This window comes from Muscardinus avellanarius (genome assembly GCF_963383645.1).
Source record: "Muscardinus avellanarius genome assembly, chromosome: 15".
NCBI classification, from domain to species: domain Eukaryota; kingdom Metazoa; phylum Chordata; class Mammalia; order Rodentia; family Gliridae; genus Muscardinus; species Muscardinus avellanarius.
This window is the reverse complement of record NC_137801.1, coordinates 32,823,770-32,840,723: the sequence shown is the minus strand read 5'-3', so window position 1 is coordinate 32,840,723 and position 16,954 is coordinate 32,823,770. Positions and strand designations below refer to the sequence as shown.

The following is a 16,954-nucleotide window of genomic DNA, read 5'->3' as shown; positions in this document are numbered from 1 at the left end:
GAATTTGCCTGCAAGTCAGGCAAGCGCTAGGCACGAGTTCAAGGAGAACGTGACTCACCTGTTCTTCCCGTGCCTTGCAGTTCCAGGAGACGCCTACACTGACTACGTTGCCACTCGGTGGTACCGAGCCCCGGAGCTGCTGGTGGGTGACACGCAGTACGGCTCTTCAGTCGACATATGGGCCGTCGGTTGTGTCTTTGCAGAGCTCCTGACAGGCCAGCCGCTCTGGCCTGGGAAATCAGACGTGGACCAGCTCTACCTGATAATCAGAACACTGGGTACGAACTGAACTTTTTATGACTTAGGAAGATGCTAAAGTGTCTCAGAATTTGGATGCTATTATAAAGCGAAGAGGAGCTTTATTTTTATTTTATTTTTTATTTTTATTATCTTTTATTTATTTATTTATTTATTTATTTATTTATTTTGCAGTACTGGGGGATGGAACCCAGGGGCATTCTACCTCCAATCTACACCTTCTGCCCTATTTTTTTTTTTTTTTTTTTTTTTGGGAAACAGGGTCTTACTGAGTTGCAAAGGACCTCACTAAGTGGTAGCTGAGGCTGTCTGCGAGCCCCATCCTCCTGTCTCAGCCTCCCGGATGCTGAGGCACCACCACGCCTGGCTTATTTTTTTTTTTAAGGGGAGCTTTATTGCCACTCAGGATGGTGGTTGTGGGTTCTGGGTTGTAGTCAAAGCCCCATCCTTTTCTCAGACCGGAGAGCCACATTTCCTCTCAAGTGAGTTTTCAGATTCCAAAAACTCACGTTATCTATATTTCCTTCAAGAGAAACCAATTAGCTATGGAGTAACCTATATATTTACTTCTGTGGCAGGATGAGATAGGGATGAGGATAAGAGTCAGCTGCCCAGAGCCTAATCTAAGAGACAGGGAGCAGTTCCTGTCTACTATAAGAAAGGTTTGCCTTATTTATTGTAGAGCAGGAGTCAGCAAATTTTTGTATTAAAGACCAGGTGAAAAGTATTTGGGGCTTCTTGTAGGGATTTCCAAACTTATTTAGCTTACCATCCTTTTTTTTTTTTTTTTTTTTGTGGTACTGGAGATGGAACCCAAGAAGGACTTTTCTACCTCCGGGCCATACTCCTAGACCTATTTTATACTTTATTTGGAAACAGGGTCTTACTAAGTTGCTGAGAGCCTCACTCAGTAGCTGAGGCTGGCTTCGAACCTGTGCTATCCTCATGTCTCAGCCTCCCAAGTGCTGGGATTACAAGCGTGCATCACCATGCCCAGCTCTAACATCTTTTTAGGAAAAAAAATTACTTAGTGCTCACCCCCCCTCCTGGAAATCTGCCTTTGTTTTTTGAACTTTTTTTTTTTTTCTTTTTGTACTGGGGATTGAACCCAGGGACAATTTCCAACCAGAGTCTCCCTAAGTTGCTGAGGCTGGCCTTGAGCCTGCAATCCTTCTGTCTCAGCCTCCAAGTAGTAGGATTGCAGGTGTGTGCCACCATGCTGAGTGAAATCTATTTTCTTTGAGCAAATAAACAGAAAAATGCAATGACAAATTTGCATTATTTCACATACCTATATTAACTTCCAGAGCCCCCCAGGGGGGCTGTATCGCTCAGAAAACCTACAATACAGTCTCCGTTGCAGCTTCTCAGCTCTGCTCTTGTAATAATAATAATAATAATAATAATAATAATAATAATAATAATAATAATAAAAACAGCCACACACACACAATATACCAAATGCATTTTTTTCCTAGTTTTCACATGATACAAAATACTGTTCTTCTTCTGACTTCTTTTTAGTCCATTTAAAAGTATAAACATCATTCTCAAGTCTCCAGCTGTACAAAGCCAGGAACTGGGCCAGATTGGGCTGGAGGGTCTTAGTTGCAGACCCCTAGAGCATAAGAGTCTGATTTCCTGATGCAAGTGGCTGCCGGAATTTTAAATGACTTTAAAATGACTTGAGAATTGACAAGTTACTTTCACACGTGCTGTATCTTTTAGTCTTAAGGAAAAAAAATTTTTTTTGGAGGAGTGCTGGAAATTCAACCCAGAGGAATTATACTTCTGAGCTACATCCCCACCCCAGTTTTATTTTTCATTTTGGAACACAGTCTCGCTAAGTTGCTGAGACTGGCCTTGAACCTGCAATCCTCCTGTCTCCTCATCCCAAGTACTAGGATCACAGGCCTGGGCCACTTTACCCAGCTGTTATATCCCTTTTACTCATGCCTGTTTACTTTTGTAAATGAGGACACTGAGGCTCAAGGGCCTCCATGATTGGCCTAAAGTCATACATCGGTTTTGTGCAGAGTAGGAAGGAATAGGATTCCAGGGGGGTCTTTCCTGAGCTTTTATCACGGGTTAGCATCCTCAGCCATCAATGTTGACCTCTACCTGTTTGGAAGAGAGACCTGTGCTCACGGTACAAACATGGACTATCTCCTGCCCAGAGGCTCCCTGGCGGCGGCGCAGCTGAAATGTCCCCTGCCTATTTCTAACACATCCTCCTAGAGATTTCTGCAGTGTGAAAGTGTGGAGAGTACCACTACAGATCCTATTTTAAGTGTGCACTGTTTGTTTGATTTTCTAACCTCATTAAACTGATATTAGATAGACCCGAGTTTGAATCCTGGGTTTGTCGTTTCATTCCCGTGGGACCTTGGGCAAGCTGTTAAGCTTCCCGGAGCCCCACTTTCCTCACTGATATATGAAGATTAAAAATAGCAATACTGAGCCTGGTGCCATGGCACATGCTTGTAATCCCAGTGCTGGGGAGGCTGAGACAGGAGGATCACAGGTTCAAAGCCAGCCTCAGCTACTTAGTGAGGCCCTCCACAACTTAGTGAGACCCTGTTTCAAAATAAAGAATAAAAAATAGAGCTGGGTTATAGCCCAGAGATAGAATGTCCTTGGGTTCCATCTAGTACCAAAAAAAAAAAAAAAAAAAAAAAAAGCAGTACTGCTGTGAGATTAAATGAGATATGTGTGACGTCCTCGGCACCATTTCCTCAGCCCGTGTTTTGGTGGAGGCTGAATGGCAGACTAACCCACATGTGGCAAAGAGCATCACGTGGACGACTTGGCCTTCCCTGAGTGGACATGCCGATGCCGGGGCCCCTGCCTCCCAAGTCTGGAGAAACAATCAGGCACAATATTTCCTTCCTACCTGGACCTTGGAATTTGGCCATTTATACACTTTATAATTTCTTAGCAAATTTCTCATGAGCTTTGTGATTTGTATTTTACAGGAAAATTAATCCCAAGACATCAATCTATCTTTAAAAGTAACCAGTTTTTCCATGGCATTAGTATACCGGAACCTGAAGACATGGTAAACTCTTCTGTTTTGGGTATTTTATTACTTGTGTTGACACATCCTATAAAAACAAGGTTATTTTTTTTAATGTTTGTGATTTGGGCTTCTCTTTTCCATATAAAATACTAATCCAGATTGAAAACGTTATTGTTGTGATGGCACTGTGAGCTTGTTTTCCTCTATTCAAGTAGGATTTGTTGAATAGGAAAATTAAAACTAATAGCTTGGTGCAGCTTTAACAATTCTGTATTACAAGATCAGTAGGAAATAAAAAGAAAAGAGGAGAAAAAGCAGTGTGCAGGCACACTGGAGAGCCTGAAAGTAGAACTCTGACCTCTCCATTCCCGGCCTTTAAATAGATTTTGTATTGGGATGTTCTTATCAGCATTGCGAGCTTATTTCTCAGCCAGGTGGCGCCTTTTTGCCTCTGGACACAGTGCACTTACAAAGTGCAGAGGTCAGTAATCTACCTGACTTCCCCCTCTATTGTATTGGGCTGTATTGATTGCTCATCAACTATGGGGGCCTTGAAGCCACACAGAGTTTACCTTTCCTACACCCAGGCCAGGCCATAGAGGAGAGGAGGTAAACAGAGGCACTGATGGCCTCTATGTATCTCCAGGGCTAAAGGCTTCAGTTGTCTCTAGGGCTTTTAAGGCTAAAAGCTTTCGTTTCTTTTACATCCTTACTATAGGTTAATCATTAGAACAAAGCGCAGAGAGAGGGGAGCTCTGCAGTGTAAAGGCCGCCACCCCTCCCTGCCTGAGAGCCTGTGTAGCACCCAGACTCTGACTGCTTTTACAATTTGGAAATTAATACCAGAGCAATTTTCTAATACTGGCACAGAAAATACTGTGTGAAAAATGCATAAAACCGTGTGTGATAGCCCTAGCTCCTTGGAAGACTAAGGCAAGAGGATTGCTTAAGCCCAGGAGTTCAACACCAGCTTGGGTGACATAATGAGATCCTTCACCTTCCCTGAAGAGAGAGAGAGGGAGAGGGAGGGAGGGAGGGAGGGAGGGAGAGAGAGAGAGAGAGAGAACGAGGAAGACCAGGAATGGTGTGCATACCTGTAATCTCAGTACTTGGAGGCTGAGACAGATCACAGGTTCAAAACCAGCCTCAGCTACTTAGTGAGGCTCTCAGAAACTTAGACCCTGTTTCCAAATAAAATATAAAATAGGTCTGGGTGTATATCTCAGAGGTAGAAAAGCCCCTGGGTTCCACCCCCAGTACCACACACACACACACACACACACACTAATAATAATAATAATAATAATAATAATAATAATAATAATAAATAGGACTGGGGGTGTAGCTTAGAGGTAGAATGCCCCTGGGTTCCATCCCCAGTACTGTAAGAAAAAAAATTAAAAAATATGAAAAAATAAAAAGCTTACATTCAAGCCAGACATGGTGGCCCACGCTTGTAATCCCAGTACTTGGGAGGCTAACACAGGAGGATCACTGTTCCCAGACAGCCTCAGCTACTTAGTGAGGTCCTTCACAACTTAGTGAGACCCTGTTTCAAAATAAAAAATAAAAAATCGGGCTGGGGGTGTAGCTTGGAGGTAGAACGCCTCTAGTTTCCATCCCCAGTACCACAATAAATAAATAAATAAATAAATAAATAAATAAATAAATAAATGTTTACCTTCCAGTTAATTCAAAGATTAATTTAACATGAATTTTAAGTTAAACTATATTTAGTATCTTACATAATACAGTGATCTCTTTGGCCAAAGCAACAAGGTCAAATTTCCCAGAAATAATTATGTTCTTATAAACAGTACTTAGTCTTCCTTATTATGGAAATGTGCGTTCTCTTAATTTTTTTCAGCTTATAAAACAAAGATTAGATCAATAAAACCCTTATTTACATATCTGTTTCCATGGAAGGTCATTCTACAAAATGGTTCTCATCGTACTCGCTAAATTCCAAATTAGTAATCATCTCTGCACTCTGACTCTCGTCTTTGCCTTTATCTGGGAATGTATCAGCAGTAACTACTTGACCCTCTTACCCTCTGTGGACATTGATTTCCTGTCCCTGTTACCCAAGTTCAGACCATGACCTTTCAAACTCTATATGGTTTAGAACCTGCCTAGGGAAGGGAAGGACCGTGGACAGAGGCCCGCATCCCCTCAAGCTGTGTAGGAGCCAGAGCAGAGTGGGGACAGGAAGAGCCTGAGAAGCCAGATCCCGGTGCATGTCATGTGTGGGCGAGCTGAGGGTCTATCAGTGCCAGCCATCTCTAGACCCTATTCATTTTAAGTCAGTTATTTTATCGAATACTTTGATTTATACACTTTTTTTTCCTTTTCATTGTATTTCTTAAAACCTTTAACATTGCCGGGCATGGTGGCGCACGCTTGTAATCCCTGCACTTGGGAGGCTGAGACAGGAGGATCGCACAGGTTTGAAGCCAGCCTCGGCTACTTAGTGAGACCCTGTTTCCCAATAAAATATAAAATAGGTCTGGGAGTGGAGCCCGAGGTAGAAAGCCTCTGGGTTCCACCCCTAGTACCACACACACACACATACACACACAAAAACCTTTAACATATAAGTTGGGCATGGTGTCGCACACTTATAATACCAGCATTTGGGAGGCTGAGACTGGAGGATCGCAGTTTGCAGACAGCCTCAGCTACTTAATGAGGCCCTCCTCAACTCAGTGAGACCCTGTTTCAAAAAGAATAAAAAATAGGGCAGGGGATATAGCTTGAAGGTCAAATGCCCCTGGGTTCCCTCCCCAGACCTGCAAAAAAAAAAAAAATTTAACATGTAATACAAAGTTAAAGGCTGAACTAGAAGTTCCAAAATATTATTTATATAACATATGTTTAATATAAAGAATAAGCCAGGCCAGGTGTGGTGGCAGACACCTGTAATCTCATACTTGGGAGGTGGAGACAGGAGAATTGTAGGTTTGAGGCCAATGTGAGGTAACTTAATAAGAAGCTGTTTCAAAATAAAAAAGGAGGAGGGGCTGGGGTTACAGCTCAGTGGCAGAATGACCCTGAGTTCAATGCCCAGAACCCCCTCCACACGCACAAGCAAAGACACAACAAACTCACCTGAGTCTGCTGCCCACTCTGAGTAGAGTAGAAGCTCGCTGTCTGTTCCCCTCACTACGATTCTGGATTTCATGTTTATCGTTCTGTTGATTTCTGTATTGCTCATATACATGTGGTTCAACATATTTTCATGAAAGCTCAAAACCTCCTCATAAATAGATCAGACACAGATATTATAATGCTGTAGCAGGATTCCGCTGTGTGTCTTGTATGTGTATGTGGTCAAACTCAGGGCTTTCTACCTCTGAGCTACATCCACAGCCCTTTTTTTTTTTTTTTTTTTTTAGGTTAGGGATGAACCCAGGGGCATTCAATCTCTGAGCTACACCCCCAGCCTTTTTTTGTTTTGTTTTGTTTTCTGATCAGGGGATGGAACCTAGGGGCATTCGACCTCCAAGCTACACCTCCTGCCCTAGCATTCGACCTCCAAGCTACACCCCCTGCCCTAGTTTTTTATTCTTTTTTGAAACGGGGTCTCAGTAAGTTGCAGAGGGCCTCACGAAGTAGTAGCTGAGGCTGTTCATGAACCGCAATCCTCTGGTCTCAGCCTCCCGAATGCTGGGATTACAAGCGTGCACCACCACGCCCGCCCCCCCCAGCCTATTTTTTATTCTTTGTTTTGAAACAGGGTCTCACTGAGTTGCAAAGAGCCTCTCTAAGTAGCTGAGGCTGTCCGCAAACCATGATCCTCCTGTCTCAGGCTCCCGAATGCTGGGATTACAAGTGTGTGCCACCACGCCCAGCATCCCCAGCCCTATTTTTTTAAATTAATTTATTTTTTAAATTGGTGCATTGTAGTCATATATCAATCACATTGGAGTACAAGACTTGAGAGGATATACAAGCACACATCATCCAATTAGCCCTCCTCCAGCCCTCATCCCATTCCCTCCCCCTCCCTCCATCCCACGCTTCTTTGGTGATTTACTTTGATACATTTGTTTATGTACCTCCTGCGTTTTAAAGAGGCTCCGTCCTCCAGTATTACATACCCTCTGATTGGTCACATTAGTTGCTTCACTATAGGGCCCTTTCTATAGCTCAACCTCTTCCTGTTGCCCTTTTCCTCCTAGTTATTGCTAATTAAGAGAAGCGGCTGATTTATATTTTCTGCGATATTTCTCTGTGCATGCTGCGTTGCAAGTACTGATCCCACTCTTGATGGTCCCAGTAGTGGCCTGGCTACTCAGTGGACTGATCCAGACCTCACTGGCTCAAGCAGCGGCCTTGCCTCATGGGAGGCCCCAGTTCTGGTCTCGCCGTCCCCTGCACAGGTCTACCCCCTAAGCTGGCTTTGGTCCTGGCCTTGGAGGCCGCAGGAGTGAACTTGCCTCACGCCAGGCTCTGATGCTGGCCATTGGCCCCTGCACCGGCCTAACCCCTTGGCAGGACTCCAATCCTGGCTTCGGAGGTCCCAGCACCGGCCTAGCCTCACGGCAGGCTCCAATGCCGGCCTCGTTGGCCCCAGCACCGGCCTAACCCCTCGGCAGGTTCCATTCCCGGCCTAGGAGGCCCCAGCACTGGCCATGTCTCACGGCAGGCTCTGATGCTGGCCTCGCCTCACGGCAGGCTCCGATGCCAGCCTCACTGGCCCCAGCACCGGTCTAACCCTTCGGCAGGTTGTTATCCTGGCCTCGGAGGCCCCAGTACCGGCCTTGCCTCACGGCAGGCTCCGATGCCGGCCTCGCTGGCCCCAGCACCGGCCTAACCTCTCGGCAGTCTCTTATCCCGGCCTCGGAGGTCCCAGTACCGGCCTTGCCTCACGGCAGGCTCCGATGCCGGCCTCGCTGGCCCCAGCACCTGCCTAACCCCTTGGCAGGCTCTTATCCTGGCCTCGGAGGCCCCAGTACCAGCCTTGCCTCAAGGTAGGCTCCGATCCCGGCCTCGGAGGCCTCAGCACCGGCCTTGCCTCACGGCAGGCTCCAATGCCAGCCTCACTGGCCCCAGCTCCAGCCTCACCCCTCGGCAGGCTCCAATCCCGGCCTCGGAAGCCCCAGTACCGGCCTTGCCTCATGGCAGGCTCCGGTGCCGGCCTTGCTGGCCCCAGCACCAGCCTAACCCCTCAGCAGGCTCCGATCCTGACCTCGGAGGCCCCAGCACCGGTCATGCCTCATGGCAGGCTCCGATGCCAGCCTCGCCCAGCCCTATTTTTATGTTTCATTTTGGAGCAAAATCTCACTGAGATGCAGAGGGCCTCATGAGGTTGCGAGGCTGGTCGCAAACCTGAGATCCTTTTGTTTCAGCCTCCCAAGTACTAGGATTACAAGCACGCACCACCACGCCCGCACGACTAGCTGGGGACTTTTTTCAGCTTGACATGTTTTTTGGTTTTTTGTTTTTGTTTTTGCAGTACTGGGGATGGAACCCAGGGGGAATCTACCTCTGAGCTACACCTCCAGCCCTAATTTTTATTCTTTTTAAATTTTGAAGCAGGGTCTCACTGAGTTGCAAAGGGCCTCACTAAGTAGCGGAGGCTGTCCACAAACCTCTATCCTCCCGTCTCAGCCTCATTTGAAGCTTTCCTATTTCCTTTCCTCCTGAAACTACTAGCATCAGCTTTAAGACATCATGAAATTAAGAAAATCACTCCAGTTTAATGTCTTTCCAACTTTTGCAGTGTAGTATAAAATTATATGAGAACATGGTTCTATCGAAATTAAAAGGAACTATCTAAAATACTAAATGCTATTTCTCTAACATGTTTTTCTTATTAATATACGAGAAATATATGTTACTTTGTTGTTATGTAATATTGAAATTCTTTCATTTATTTTCCAGGAAACTCTAGAGGAAAAGTTCTCGGGTGCTTCTCCTGTGGCTTTGAATTTCATGAAGGTACTTAAGAATTAATTATAACTATTATCGACTGAAAACTGTAATGACTGAAGTTGATAATTCTGGGAGGGATGGACAGTGGGCAAATAGTGTCAAAGGATAAAGCAATCATTAAAAAGTAAAAGGAGCCGGGCGTGGTGGCGCACACTTGTAATCCCAGCATTTGGGAGGCTGAGACCTGAGGATTGAGGTTCTTGGCCAGCCTCAGCTACTTAGTGAGGCCCTCCACAACTCAGTGAGACCCTGTTTCAAAATAAAGAATAAAAAAACAGGACGGGGGGGTGTAGCTTGGAGGTCAAATGCCCCTCAGTTCCATCCCCACACCTGCGCAAAAAAAAAAAACAAAAAACAAAAGGAACATGCCTGGGAGTGCAGTGGTAGAGCTTTCCAGCAAGTGCAAAGCCTGGGTTAGATCCCAAACACTGACAAAACAACCCCCAAAAAACCAAAAAAAAACTATAAAATAATGACAGCAGCCAGGTAATCCCAGTGCTTGTGAGGCTGAGACAGGAGGATCACACAGGTTTGAAGCCAGCCTCAGCTATGTAGTGAGGCTCTCAGCAACTTAGTGAGACCCTGTTTCCAAATAAAGTATAAAATAGGTCTGGGAGTATAGCCCGGAGGTAGAAAAGCCCCTGGGTTCCACCCCCAGTACCATTAATTGATTAATTAATTAATGACAGCTAAAGGAACAGCAGTGGTTTAAACAGCAACAGTTCTAATATATCCACTAAAATTAGTAGAAGACCAAGCAAAGTCAAAGTCGTGCAGACACCAGACCAATTCCATATTATTAGGCCCAGAGAGATGGTCAAGCATAGCACTAAATTTTATAAGAAGAAGAAACAACCTACTGATGACCAGTCTGCCATTTGTGTTTGACCAACAGAGGCCACTCCAGAAGATGTGAGCTTCCACCCAACGTGGATGTTGAAAGGCCTCTGGGGGACAGGTGTGAGGATACCAATCAGGGTATCTACTCTAACATTCTAAGTTCTGTGTGTAGCTGTGGTTTCCAAATGGGTCTGCTCACCAGAATGACTTGGGAGCTTTGTAAAAACACAGTTCCAGTATCTGGCCTCGGGTTCACAAAAGGAGAATCTCCATGATTGGCACCATGGAATCTGTATCTTGAAATATCCCCTTGGGTGATTAGGATGAACTCAGCTTGAGACTCATCTGATCCAGGTGGTAGGCCATTTGGATGACCCAGGATCAGCTTTGTAGACCAGCATTGGTAGTAGGTGCTGGTCACTGCCAGGGTGTGATTATTCAGGGTACTGGGTTGCTTCAGTCTGAGTGCCCCTGAGACTCAGAGCCTCGGTGTGTTCTTACCACTGCTCCAGTGGATGCAGCTGCTGTCTGCCCTGCTTTGCTGCTCTACCCGCCCTTCGCCCAGCACTCTGCAGGTTCTGTCCTACAAGCCCCATTCTCTGCCTTTGTTCTGACCCACCAGCATTCCGCAAAACCTCCACACAGAGGGGAGGTCAGTCACTGCAAGCCCAGCCCACTCTCGGGTAGAAGCCAGAGTCCACCTGGTTGTTCCTCAGATTAACCCGAAAACTCCCCAGAAGTAGAAACTCTAAGGTATCAGACAAGCTGTAAGTCTTTATCTCCAAAAGTGAAGCACCCTGTTGCCTTGCCCAAGATTCAAATCAAAATTAGTTACTTAACTCTTTAACTCAAACCCATGAGTGTTGACCAGAGATCTAAGTAGCCGGCCGTTATGTGATGGAGAATTGTGACATGTCATGGCTACCCCGTCTCCTAGATCCCTGCCCATGTTAGATGAAATAAGACTTTCTTTAATAACAACCGAGGCATCTTTAACAACAGATAAATTTTGTCGTGGGACCAGGTCATAACCTACGCAGGGAAGTGCTTGGGTGGGTGAAATGTTGGACGGTAGCGGTGCCAGGGATAGTGGTGGCATGAAGTGGCCAACGTTGGTGGGTCCTTTGTATCTTCATTGGGTTTAAAATGAGACCCTGGGCACAGTCTTTTATTTTATGTATTACTCATTCTTCGGCATAGTCATGATCATTCTACCAGTATGGCAGTTTAGTCTGATCATCACGAAGACTGTACTTGCAGCTCCTTTCTACTGGGACTTAGAGGCAGAGCCAGATTTAAGTCTTCTCTTCTCATCCAGCTCCTTCTCCACTGTTACCCCCAACCAAAGAACCTCAAAACTTAAATCCATGTTGATGGGAATATGGGACCTGGGTGGCATGGGGGGTGAAGGGGAGAAATCACTGTGCTGTGATGGTTGGTGTTTTTCCTGCATTGTACCTTTTCTTACTGATTCTCTAATAAATGGGATGAGAAGGGAAAGAAAGAAGACTGTAGATGCTTACAAATTTCTTAGAGGTCTTTCTATAATTTTTTTTTCCGATACTGGGGTTGAAACCTGGGGCATTCTACTTCCAAGCTACACCCCCAGCCCCATTTTTTAATTTTTTATTTTAAAACAGAGTCTCACTGAGTTGCACAGGGCCTCACTAAGTAGCCGAGGCTGTCTGTGAACCGCGATCCTCCTGTCTCAGCCTCCCGAATGCTGGGATTACAAGCGTGCTCCACCACGCCCGGTACTTCTACAAAGTTTGAAAAGGATCAAGTCTTTTTATTTTTGAGAAAAGGATAGTGACTTGGACTTTGCAGTTCTAGTTTCTCATATCCCATCTTCGGGCCCTTTTCCGAGTTGTTAGCATTTCTATCGGGGAGCACCTATGAGAACTCACCGAATTCTTCATGTCCAGGAAGTAATTCATCCAGGCAGACAAGGACTCAAGAGTTCTGCCTTCACCCAATCAATACTGGTGCTCCCAAAATTAATCACACAGGACATTGTTCCAGCTCAAACACCATGGAACAGCTCAGCACTATCAGCCTTTCCTTAGAATCAGAAAGTGCTCTTAAAACTTGTAGATACTATTTCAGTCAACATTCTCACTACCATGATCCAAAAACCATGCCCACACCACTTAGAGAAAGGAAGATTTATTTGTTGACAGTTTTTGGGGATTTCGAGTTTCAGTCCATGTTAGGCTGGGCCTGCAGAGTTCCAGGCATGGTGTCAGGAAGCAGAGCCAGGGGCGCGTAAAGGCTTTGCTTTCACATCATAAAGGCTGGAAGCAGAACAAGAGCAGGGAGAGGAGGAACCTATAATCCCCAAGGACACGCCCCCAAACCCCCTCCTTAACAGCCAAGCCCCCACTTCCAATATTGCTACATTGTTTCTGTGAAGGCTGGAGGGACATTCCATTACAGGTATTCAGTGATGGAATGGATTTCCGTACATTGAAAGCTCATAGATGACCGTGAATTTCAGCTGAGTGTGGTGGTGCACGCCTGTAATTCTACTACTTGGGATGCTGAAACTGGAGAATTGCAGGTTGGCGGCCAGAACATGATAACTGAGCAAGACCTGTCTCAAAATAAAAAATGAAAAGGGATGGGGCTGTATGAATTCAAGATATATTTGAAAGTAAAATAGTAAAATTCATAGCACTGCCTCTTAGTTTATTTGCAGGGAGTAGTGTTCTAGAAGAAAATGGCAAGGACAAGGTGCCTGACTCAATTTCCCAGGTGCTGGCAGGCATGGGATTTCTCCAAAGACTCTAAGACTTTTTTTTTTTTTTTTAAGCAGGGCTGGCGATGGAACCCATGTGCATTCAACTTCCAAGCTATGCCCCCCTGCCCTATTTTTTATTCTTTATTTTAAAACAGGGACTCACTAAGTTGCGAGGGCCTCACTGAGTAGCTGAGGCTGTCCACGAACCGCAATCCTCCAGTCTCAGACTCCCGAATGCTGGGATTACAAGCGTGTGCCACCACGCCCAGCCCCCAAAGACTCTTAAGGATCCTGGCGAGCCTTTCCAGTTTCTGGGAGCCCCAGGCATTCCTTGGCGTGTCTATCTTTCCATTCTTCTTTCTTATAGGGATATCAATCATTATTGGATTAGGGCATCTACCCTATCCCTTTATAGCCTCACTCTAATTACATCTGCAAAAACCTTATTTCCAAGCAAGATCACATTCTAAGGTACTGGAAGATAGGAATTCAACATATATTTGAGGGGGGCACCTGGGGGAAAACACAATTCAACCCACAGTAGTGCCTTCAAGACTAAGAAGAGACAAGCCAGGCATGGTGGCACATATCTGTACATCCCAATACTTGGAAACCCAAGACAGGAGAATCACAGATTCAAGGCTGGCTTCAGCAACTTAGTGAGACCCTGTTTCAAAATTAAAAAAAAAAAAATTTCTGGGCGTGGTGGCGTACACTTGTAATTTCCTTGCTTGGGAGGCTGAGACAGGAGGATCGCACAGGTTCGAAGCCAGCCTCAGCTACTGAGTGAGGCTGTCAGCAACTTAGTGAGACCCTGTTTCCAAATAAAGTATAAAATAGGTCTGGGAGTGTAGCCCAGAGGTAGAAAGCCTCTGGGTTCCACCCCCAGTACCACAGGGGAGGAGGGAGTTTTAGGGCACTGTCAGGAAATAAGCCCCACTCTTATAAACCCACTTTGCTTTTATCCTAAGGGGTGTCTGAAGATGAATCCAGACGACAGGTTAACCTGTGCCCAACTCCTGGAGAGCCCCTACTTTGAGTCTTTAATAGAGGATCAAATGAAGAGGAAAGCACAAACTGAGGGAAGAAACAGAAGGCGCCAGCAGGTACCTCCACTCAAAAGTTAAAGTGCTGTAAAAATTATTCTTTTTTTTCCCTTCTACCTTCCAAAGTGAGACAAGGTAGACACCAATACCTTTTTCTGTTCTGGTTTAGTTGTATGTGTTTATCTTAATAAATATTGGTGACTGCTGTAATAAAACCTAGAACTATGAATATCTCCAGATTGTTGCAAAATCTTATTCAAGCTATACTTTTTTTCCTTTTAGTCAGGGTCTCACTATTTTGCCCAAGATGGTCTCCAACTTCTGGGCCCAAGTTATCCATCCTCCTGCTCAGCTCCTGAGTCGTTGGGTTTAGAGTTGCAAGCCCCTGTCCCCAGATCACATTTGAATTAAATTATTGAGCAACTCTTTTACTACACTGATTAGATATACAACCTGCCAGATCATGTACTTAAAACACGACAACTCTGTACAGTAAAACCTGATTACAAAAGGACTGAGTTTTGCCACCATTAGGAAAAGAATCCCAGTCCCTTTTTTAGCCCTCAGATGTAAAACACAGGAAGTTTGAGTCTTGTATCTTTTGCCCCCAAAGCAGTTAGGTCTGCCTTTTCCAAGCTCAAAACCAAGAAAAAATTTCTACTGGTTACAGAAGGATGAAGCCAGACATTGATAGAACAGTTCCTACCTTAAAAGGGGCCAATTTTGCAGGAAAAAAATGACATTTATTATGACAAACATGACTCGCACAATTTATTAGTTAACTGTCCTTCACTGGGTTCCAAAAAAAGTTAGAAGTTAAATCATAACTTCTAATGGGCATAGGGGGCACACCTCTAATCCCAGTACTTCAGAAGCTGAGACAGGAGGATCGCAGACTCCAGGACAGCCTCAGCAACGTAGGGAGACCCTGTTTCAAAAAATAAATAAATAAAATAAAAGGGCTAGGGGGTATAGCTTGGAGGTAGACTGCCCCTGGGTTCAATCCTCAGTAACACACACACACACACACACACACACACACACACACACACACGAAAAACATCAAAGAAACAAAAGAACAAACATACACTCCATGGACATAGGTTTCTTTGGTTTTGGGTTTTTACTTTTTTTCTTCACCTTGTAAACCCAGCACCTAAAATAATATCTGATATATAGAAGGTATTTAATAAATGTTATTCAAACAAATAAGTAAATAGATGAATATTGTTACTACTAAACCAAGATGGTAATTTTCAATTTACCAGAGACTGACAGTTATTACATTTTGTGCTTGCTTTTATCTAATTTTATCTAATTTTTGGTCATTTATCTTCTCATTAGCATGTCTACCATAAAGGGAAAAGCAAAAGCAGTTTTTTTTTTCTTTTTTCCTGGTCTCCTAACAGTTCACATAAAAGTTCATTGGGAGAGGAAAATCAAACTAATCAGTAAAATAAAATGCTAAATTATTTCTGTATATGCAAAATCTCTGGGTATTCAAATTTTTATTATATAGGCCATTAATCTTTTGCAAATCAAACCCAGTGCAGCTGACATTTAAATAAAAAGATTAGGGTTTGTTTAAATAAGTCTGAAGCAGACAGCCAACCCACAGTTTGAATTGTATATGAAAGGTCACTGCCCCCTTAAAAACATCTCGCCTCTTGGTCCCCCTGGTTCCCTTTGTACTAGGGGAACCTCATGGAAGCGGCCTTCAGGGCTGGGCCACTCTCCTTAGGCTCCAGTGCCACCCTCCCCCCATAGCCTGAGCCCCGCTGATCCCCAGTAGGGACTTTACAGAGGCCACAGAGACCAGGGACAACAGAAGGAAAAGAAACAAAAGTGCAGCGGGCACCAGATAACCTCATTTACAGAGATCACGCTGTGCTCTGCGTCCTTGGGAAACTGCACCTTATCCACTGCACGTGGGCCCCCACGCAGCCCCCGCCATGAAGCCACGCTGGACCAGCCCCTCACCAGGGAGGTCCAGAGCGCAAGGCCAAGAGGAGGACCAGCATGCCTTGCAAGTTGGGGTTCTCTTTCTAAGAACATTCCTAGAAATGATCATATTGAAGGAGAATAAGAACTAAAAATTACAGAAACATCTTTTTATTTAGGGTGGTTTCATTTTGTGAGTTCAAATTTCTACCTACATCCTGGCTTCTAGGTTTGAGTGGATGACCCAATACCTTCCATAAGACTCAATAGTGTCTATCAGAGAAAGTAAAAGGGTGCAAAGTCTTTGCTGTTTGATCGATATTCTAGTTTTTAAATAGTGAGACAGTAGGAATGTTGCCTCCTGAGGTCATTGTTTGATAGCTGGTGGAGATCTGCTTTTAAACACTGACAGGATACTCAAGGTGTTGAAATAAAATAATAGTCTATCTATGAGAATCCTAGAATAACCCCTAGAACCTAATCTTCAGATATTAAAAGGCCACAGTTTTTGGAAAGGTAATCAGGAATAATTTTTAAATTGATGTTCTTGTGACTTCTTTGAACCATTGTATTCCTGTTTTGTTTTGATGTACCACCTTTAAGTCAAACTGCACCTATAGGAATTGTTTTCAATGTACTTTCTTATTTTTGTCTTGTTCTGCTATTAGAATCAACTGTTGCCTCTCATACCAGGAAGCCACATCTCCCCCACACCTGATGGAAGAAAACAAGTCCTCCAGTTAAAATTTGATCATCTTCCAAACATTTAGGAAAATGTTCTTTCAAGTGCAAAGTAATTTAATATGTACATATTTTTGTACAAGCCAGATAGGAATTCTCAGTGTTTCAAATGCAAATGAGCCATATGAAAATTAAGATGCCTTCTAGAACTGTTTTGCTCTGATCCTTGCTGATTCCTTTCCCTGTGCTTTTTACACGCCAACTTTATCTTTTAGAACGTTTTCTTGAATGTTTAAAGCCTGAAACTGACATACGGAGGAGACATTTTCCATTTCATCAGAGCTGCCCCTCCTGAGACAATGTATATTGAGAATTTGTGGGCTTGTACTTTGATTTATGAAAGAGACTTACATATATCATCTTGCTTCAGCTGACCACATAATGTCTTAAAGCCATATCACATCCCCTGCCTCGCTGTCCCTGGGGTGAGCG

The 16,954-nt window shown here is 44.4% G+C and overlaps 1 protein-coding gene across 1 annotated transcript in view; it reads left to right on the top strand.

Moving 5' to 3' along the window:
- Positions 1 to 16,551, top strand: part of CDKL4 (cyclin dependent kinase like 4) — a gene marked incomplete at both ends in the record, with an annotated part of 40,283 nt that extends 23,732 nt beyond the window's left edge. Inside the window, 5 exons of the mRNA XM_080711867.1 lie at positions 81 to 278; positions 3,234 to 3,316; positions 9,164 to 9,220; positions 13,766 to 13,900; positions 16,450 to 16,551. Of these exons, the coding sequence (XP_080567993.1) occupies positions 81 to 278; positions 3,234 to 3,316; positions 9,164 to 9,220; positions 13,766 to 13,900; positions 16,450 to 16,551 (575 nt within the window). The remainder of the gene's footprint in view (positions 1 to 80; positions 279 to 3,233; positions 3,317 to 9,163; positions 9,221 to 13,765; positions 13,901 to 16,449) is intronic.
- Positions 16,552 to 16,954: the final 403 nt, after the last annotated feature.